Source organism: Canis aureus, chromosome 19 (genome assembly GCF_053574225.1).
Source record: "Canis aureus isolate CA01 chromosome 19, VMU_Caureus_v.1.0, whole genome shotgun sequence".
Taxonomy (NCBI): Eukaryota; Metazoa; Chordata; class Mammalia; order Carnivora; family Canidae; genus Canis; species Canis aureus.
In genome coordinates this window covers 6652737-6660305 of record NC_135629.1, presented here as the reverse complement: position 1 = coordinate 6660305, position 7569 = coordinate 6652737, and the positions used below count along the sequence as shown (strand labels likewise).

Genomic DNA, 7569 nt, shown 5'->3' with positions numbered 1-7569 from the left:
GACTCTGGGATCATGACCTGAGGCAAGGGTAGATGCCCAACCACTGAGCCACCCAAGCATCCTCCCAGCGTGTTTTCAAGGATGTATTTCATTTTTTCTTTTTGCTGGATGATTTTCCATTTTACGGCTAATCCATGTTCTGTTTATCCAATTCATTAGTTTATGGACATTTGGGTTTCTACTTTTGGCTATTATAAACAATGCTGTTATGAACATTTGTGTACAAATCTTCATTTGAACATATGTTTTTATTTCTCTTGAGTATACACACCCAAGAGTGATTCTTTTGTAACTTTTTATGTATGAAAGCTTCCAAATGCATGCAAAAGTAGACTGAGTGGTATATTGACCGCCCCCCTCCCCAACACACACACACACACACACACACACACACACACACACACACATACTCCCTTCCCTATGCACCCATCATCCAGCTTTAACACTTATCAGATCCTAACTAGTCTTATTTCACCCACTGTGTTATTTCAAAGCAAATGCCAGGCTTATCATTTCACCTATAAATAGTCCCTCATTTATCTTGGTTTTTAAATTTTTAGTTCTTATATTTTTGTAAGAGAGGAGCAGGGAAGGTGCAGAGAGGCAAAAAGCAGAGGGAGAGAAAGAATCCCAAGCAGGCTCCATGCCCAGCACAGAGCCAAACATGGGGCTCGATCTCACAACCCTGAGATCATGACCTGAGCCAAAATCAGGAGTCGGATGCTTCATTGCCTGAGACACCCAGGTGCCCCATCTTTGTTTTTTTTAAACTATTTTTAATTCATATACAATATTATATTTAGTATACATATAATTAATATTGTAATTCATATACAATATTTATATTTTAGTATTTTGGTATTTTGTTTTTTGTTTTGTATTGTTTTTAAAGATTTTATTTATTCATGACAGACCCAGAGAGAGAAGGAGAGACACAGGCAGAGGGAGAAGTAGGCTCCCTGTGGGGAACTTGATGTGGGACTCAATCCCAGCACTCTTGGATCATGACCTGAGCCACTCAGGCATCCCGTGTGTTATTTGTTATTTGTATATGTTACAAAATGTTTACCATTATTAAGTGTAGTTACCCTATACAAGTGAAATCAGTCTTTTCTTTCTGTCTTATTTCACTTAGCCTAATACCTTCTAGGTCTATCCTATGTTGTTGCAAATGCCAAGATTAGGGCTGAGTAATATTCCACTGAATCCACATACCATGTCATCTTTATCCATTCATCTCTTCATGGACATGAGCTGCTTCCATATCTTGACTATTGTAAATAATATTGCAATGAACATGGGGGGGTGCATATATCTTTTTGAATTAGAACTTTTGTTTTCTTCAGGTAAATATGTAGAAGTAGAACTGCTCAACAGTAGGGTAGCTCTATTTTTAAATTTTGAGGAACCTCCATATTTTCCAGAGTGGTTGCATCAATTTACATTCTCACCAACAGTACACAAGGGTTCCCTTTTCTCCACAGCCTCACCAATATTTGTTATTTTAATCTTATTATTTTTCTTAAAGTAGGCTTCATGCCCAGCATAGAGCCCAACACAGGGCTTGAACTCATAACCCTGAGATCAAGACCAAAGCTGAGATTAAGAGACCCTTAACTGCAGAGCCACCCAGGTGTTGCTATTTCTTGTCTTTTTTAATTTTAGGCCTTCTGACAGGTGTGAGGTGCTATCTCATTGTGGTTGTGATTTGTATTTCCCTGGTGATGAATGATGTTGAGCATCTTTTCATGTGCCTCTTGGTGATCTGTCATTGGAGAAATGTCTATTCAAATCCTCTGTGCATATTTTATTCAGACTGGTGTTTTTGGTTATTGAGTTATAGGAGTTCTTTATATATTTTGGATATTAACCCCTTGTAGAATACAGCATTTGCAAATACCTTCTCCCATCCAGTAGGCTGCCTTTCCCTTCTGTGATGATTTCCTTCACTGTGCAAACCTTTTTAGTTTGATGTGATCCCAATAGTTGATTTTTGCTTCTGTTGCCTTCAATAGTTACCTTTAAAAGATAAGAGCCTCTTGCAAATAACTACCATGCCATCAGCAAACCTGAAAAAATATCATCCTTAATATTACCAAACATTTCCAACGTTCACATTTATCTGGTTGCACCCCCCCCACACACACACACACACCACCACTAGTTGGTATAAGTCCTGTTCTGAGTTTGAGCCAAGGATTCCACGTTGCATCTGGTTGAAAGGGCTCCGCAGTCTCTTTCATCCGTAGGGCCCCTTCCCACTTTTTCTTTTCCTCCTTGTTTATTTGTAGAAGAAGCTGGGCTGTGTGTCCTGGAGCGCTCCTCACAGTCTGGATTTTGCTAATTTCCTCCCCATGGCCCTCTCGCCAGCCCCTGGATTTCCTGTAAACTACGGTAGTTAGATTTAGACAACTGGCCTGATTTATTTTGTTTTCTAAAAGGACCATTTAATTCTTTCAGTGAATCTTTATGGAGCCCCTGGTGTGTGCCCGGCCCTAAACCCTCGCTGGGGACCGCGGCCGACAGCGTGCTGTCCTCCCCTCGGGCGCCCACCTGGGGTGGGCTCGATCCCCCAGACCTGCTGCCCCCCAGCCCCGGTGCCCAGCAGGTGCCCAGCAGGTGCTTTGCCGGGCGTGTCTGTTGTTGATGGGGCCCGAGGGCCGTCTGGGCTCCGGGTGACGCCGCGTCCATCCGCAGGCCCGAGCCGCGGCGTCGGCAGAGTGGGGCGCCGTCACCCGCCCGTGCTGCGCATGGTTCTGGAGGCGCTGCAGGCGGGCGAGCAGCGCCGGGGCACCTCGGTGGCCGCCATCAAGGTTTACATCCTGCAGAAGTACCCGACGGTGGATGTCATCCGGCTCAAGTACCTGCTGAAGCAGGCCCTGGCCACTGGCATGCACCGCGGCCTCCTTGTCAGGCCCACCAACTCCAAGGCCAAGGGGGCCACCGGCAGCTTCAAAGTGAGCCTGCTTGGGCTGGACAGTGGGGCTGGGGGAGGCCAGGGCGGGAGAGACTGGGCCCCAGAGTGGGAACCTCCCTCCCGACTCCTCCCCGGGCCCTGGGTGCTGGCCCCTGCCCAGAGGCTTTTCTTTCCCCACCTTCTCTCCCTGTCTTCCTTGTGTCTTCTTGGAGATGCCCTCTCCTCCAGGGAGCTTAGCGGTGTGCCTCGCCTGAGACCCTGCAGGGGCCCAGTTCCCCGGCTGTGCCCACTTTCATCCCTGTCACATGTGTTCAGTGACCAGGGACTGTGTCCAGTGTGCTCACTTCTGGGTCCCGAGTGCCCACAGCAGCTCCCTGGAACTCTTCACAACGGACAAGGCACACCCAACCAGGAGGTCTAGAAGGTCACAGTTGGGTTTGCACCTCGTGCCCTCTGGCTCCAAACCCCGGGTCTCCAAACCAGGGCTGGCACCTCCCAGAGCCACAACATCATCCCCTTTCCAAGGGGAGGGTCCCGGAAGGGAGGCATTCAGGGCCACCTAGAGCTGAGGGCAGATTGGGCACAAAATTGAACCCCAGCATTGTGACTGCCAGCTGCCATCAGGGAAATCTCAGGGACCCAGACATAGGGTCTGTCTTGGCATTGCTGGGCCCTGGCACGTGGCAGTTGCTCTGACAGTAACCGTAGAACACTGTGGAACTTTCTCAACTGCCATGTTCCAGTCCCCATGGTAACCAGGTGGCTGAGGACAGCTCTGTCCTCGTAGAACTCCCAGGCAGGGGCCAGAGCTGAACACAGCTATGGCAAGGCCAGATGCACAGGGTGGGGTCAAGGAGAGTTGAGGAGGTAGACACTGGGGGTGCTCATGGCTGGGTTAGGCTCTAGGGCCTGAGAGCCAGCCAGGAAAGAGGGCTGAAGGGAGGGGAGACAGGGAAGGAGCCTGAAGTGTCATAGAGCTACGAGTGTGTGTGTGTGTGTGTGTGTGTGTGTGTGTGCGTGTGCACGTGTGCACACACGTGCGCACATGTGTGCTAGGAGCAGGGGTGGTTTCTGGTCTTGATGGTAATAGGAAGCCATGAGATTTTGGGGTAGAGGGAGCAACATCATTAGAGGTGGGCTCTAGCAGGACAGAGACCACTTGTTTGCGCGGGGCTCTCGAATTGCCCTGCCTCTCACCCACTCCCTGATGGCCCTATTGTAAAGATGGGAAGACTGAGGCCAGTGGGAGAAGAGAACACTTGGCCGAGTTGCAAAGGCAGTTGTGAACTCTGAGCTATCTGACTTGGAAGGTCCACCAGAGAGGCAAAAGGGAGATGTAGGGAGTTATGGAGGTGTGAGCCATGAGGTGGGGGCAGGGCCTAGGTGGGAGAAGGAGAGGGCGTCAGAGCCACAATGAATGGGAAGAGGTATGGGGTGAGAGGTCAAAAGAGATTCAGAGATGAGCATCTCAGAGGACTGGGGTCAGGACTCAGTGTGTGCTGTGCAGTTTATTCCCAGGAGCCTGGCTTTGAGACTTCTAGACACAGGGCTAGAGTGGGGCAGAGGAGGTGTGCCTGTACATAAGAGAACCTAGGGTGTGTCTAGGAGAGTCAGGTTCCCCCCCACTCTGCTCCTATTTAGGAGCAACACCCCTCCCTTGAAGAGCAATACAAGGACAGAATGTGTCTTTGGCATCAGGCATTTAGGAAGTGGTCATGCATCTGCCCCTCCAACTTTACCTCCTCTTTTGGACAAAGCCTTCCTCTCTGAGCCTCGTGTAGGGTGTAGGGTCCCGGGGTATGAGACACTGAGAACTTCTCTTCCACCAGTTGGTTCCCAAGCATAAAAGGAAAGTTCAACCCAGGAAGACCTCCACCATGACTGCCCCCAGGAAACCCGGTGAGGGCAAGGAGAAGGTCCCCAAGAAGCCAAAGGAGGCAAAGAAGGACCCTCCCAATCCAGACAAGGTGAAAAGGGGACCCAGGAAGCCAGGAGAGGCGAGGACTGCTCCTCCCAAACCAGGTACAGCCAAGGAGAAGGCTCCCAAGAAAGGCAGCCAGACCAAAAACCAAGAGGCAAGAGTGAGTGAGGCCAGGAAGGTCTCCCAACAGCCAGACAAGGCCACGCAGGCCCTTCCCAGGGCCACGGGGCCCAGTGGGAAGTCAAAGGTCAAAGGCAGGAGGAATAGCCAAGGTAGGTGTGTGAGTGGGGTGAGAGGAGCGCTGGGGACAGGGGTTTGCGGCAGCCACTGCATATGAGGTGGGAGGGTGGGAGGGGCCTGCTCTCCAGTGGGGTTTCTTATCTAGCAAGTGTGCCTGAATGCTTGGCTTGACCTGGAGAGTAGGGGGACTCATGGAAGATGTGGGAGGGTAGGTTTAGGGAAGGGGGAGCCTAGAGAGAGAAGGAGCCTGACTCATCTGAGAGAAGTCAGGGGAAGCTTCCTGGAGGAGGTGTCCCAGGGAGGACAACAGCCTGTGCAAAGCTTTGCCCAGAGGCATGCACAGAAATGCAAATAGTTCTGTGTGCAGTGTGGGAAATAGGGGAGCCTGTGAAGGGCAGCTGGGAGCCTGGAATGTATCTGGAGGACAATGAGGAGCCATGGAAGGTCTTCGAACAGGAAACAGCCTAGGGTACAGGGTATATTTTAAAATGTATCACAGCTGCTATGTGGAAGGCAGGCAGAAGACTAGAGACTAATAAACCGAGTTAGGGGTCTTTGGTGCAGGTGAACACAGAGCCTGCCTGGTGTCTTGCTCAGTTTGAGGGATGGTCTTCCTCGGTCCAGTTAATCCCCCAACCATCCCATGAGAGAGATGCTGTTCCCGCAGCTTGCAGATCAGGGCACCCAGGCTAAGAGGGGCTGACCGACTTGCCCCAGGCTGCAGAGCCCATAAGCGTCAGAGTGAGGAGCCCCGGTCCTCCCTTCCCGGAGGCCAGCGGCTCCTCCTGAAAGGGCTCCTTCCCACATGCTCTCCCTGCCCTCTGACAGGTGGTGAGACCCACAGGAAAACAAAAGCTGGGAGTCGGAATTCAAAATCCACCATCCCCAAGGTGGGTGTCTGTGTGACTCCCCTGGTCTGGGTCTCCCCGCTGAGCAGGCATGAGCTCGGGTGTCGCACACCCGGCCCCTGGAAGGTTCCATGGAGAAGGGGGTAATTTGCTTTTGTACAAAGCACAGTTCACCTCTGTCTGGCCCTCTGATGCTCTGAGGATCATCACCCTCATTTAACACGTAAGAGATGGGGTCTCTTGTCCAAAGTCCCCCAGACTTCCACCCTCTTGGAGCCCACTGGGATTTCAGCCCTTTTCTTGTGAGCTCCATGCTATGTGCCCAATCCTGCCCCACTCTGTCTTCTTGTTCCTGGTTTGCTTTCTTATAGGGCACGAATGGTACTGCTTCTCCAGCCAAGAAGGAAAACCGTGTCCCTAAAGAAGTCATTGCCCATGCGGCCAAGGAGGGACCTAAAGCCAAGGCTGCTGCTCCTCCGAATGGTGGCAGGTCTAAGACGCTGCCTGAACACCTGGCCAGGAAGACAGAGGCCCCCAGGGGCCCTAGGAGGACTGGCATGCCCACCAAGTCCTCCTCATCCAAACTGGCCAGTAGGAAGGCAGAGACTGAGAGCTAGAGCTGGGGTGGAGACACTGAGGTTCTGCCTGAGTTTTTATTCCCCAACAAACCGTCACTCTATTTATTTCATTGTAAACTATTTATCAATAAAGACTTTTTTTTCCCCTCACAAATCGGTGTGGGTGGAGGCTGAGATCCAAGGATTTTTACCGTCTGTGGTTTGGGCCCAGATAGGAACTCCTACCCTGGGTGAGACAACATAAAGGGCTGGTGCAGGGGTGGGAGGGGTGTTAAACCCAGCCTGAGATCTGGGACTGCTTCCTGGAGGAGGTGGCTTTTGGTCTTAAAGGATGAGCAGGAGATGGATGAGGCAGAGGACCCAGCATGTGAGGTGGGGCTGGACAATGTGGTGGAAGGAGGGGATTTGTGGCTCTGAGAGGAGCATGGGGTAGGGAGAAGAGTGAGTGATGGTGTGGTCAAGGGAAGGTAGACAGTTGGGGGGCAGGGAGGGTTACAGGCATGGAAGAGAGCCTAACGTGGTGTGTGTTTTGAAAGAGCCCTCTGGCTACAGAGAGGACTGTTCAACAATAGTTACTGACTGAGGCCCTGCTGTAAGCAACAGAAGGAGGAGAATGTGCAAAGGCCCTGTGGTGGGAACATGCTTGACAGGTTCAAAGTGCCTCAGGGAAGGCCCATGTGGCTAAAGTCCAATGAGGGGGGGACAGTAATGGGAGATGAAGTGCAGGGTGCTTTAAAAACCTCTGTGATCCTCTTCCCATGGAGAGGTGGAGTCTAGGTCCCTGTCCCTTAAATCTGGGCTCTGTGATTGCTTGAACAGTAGAATACAGAGGAAAGGACATTAAGACAGTTTCTGGGCCCAGACCTTGGGAGACTAGCAGCTTCTACTCCCTGTGTGTACTATTTATTTTTGTTTCTGCTTTGACACTTGCTCTTAGAACTCTACCACCATGCTGTGGGAAAGCCCAAGCAGCTGGTGGAAGGGAACAGAGGCACCCTGATTTGCAGCCCCAGCCAGAGGAGTGGGCCACCTCTGAATCCCAACTTCTAGCTGCAGTTGAGCTGC

General features: G+C 51.2%; 1 protein-coding gene across 1 annotated transcript; it reads left to right on the top strand.

Moving 5' to 3' along the window:
- Positions 1-2354: 2354 nt before the first annotated feature.
- Positions 2355-6658, top strand: H1-8 (H1.8 linker histone). The gene is made up of 5 exons (XM_077860835.1): positions 2355-2394; positions 2527-2957; positions 4747-5110; positions 5907-5968; positions 6298-6658. Exons 1-5 carry the CDS (start codon positions 2355-2357, stop codon positions 6541-6543), a joined length of 1143 nt encoding a protein of 380 aa, XP_077716961.1. The 3' UTR covers positions 6544-6658.
- Positions 6659-7569: the final 911 nt, after the last annotated feature.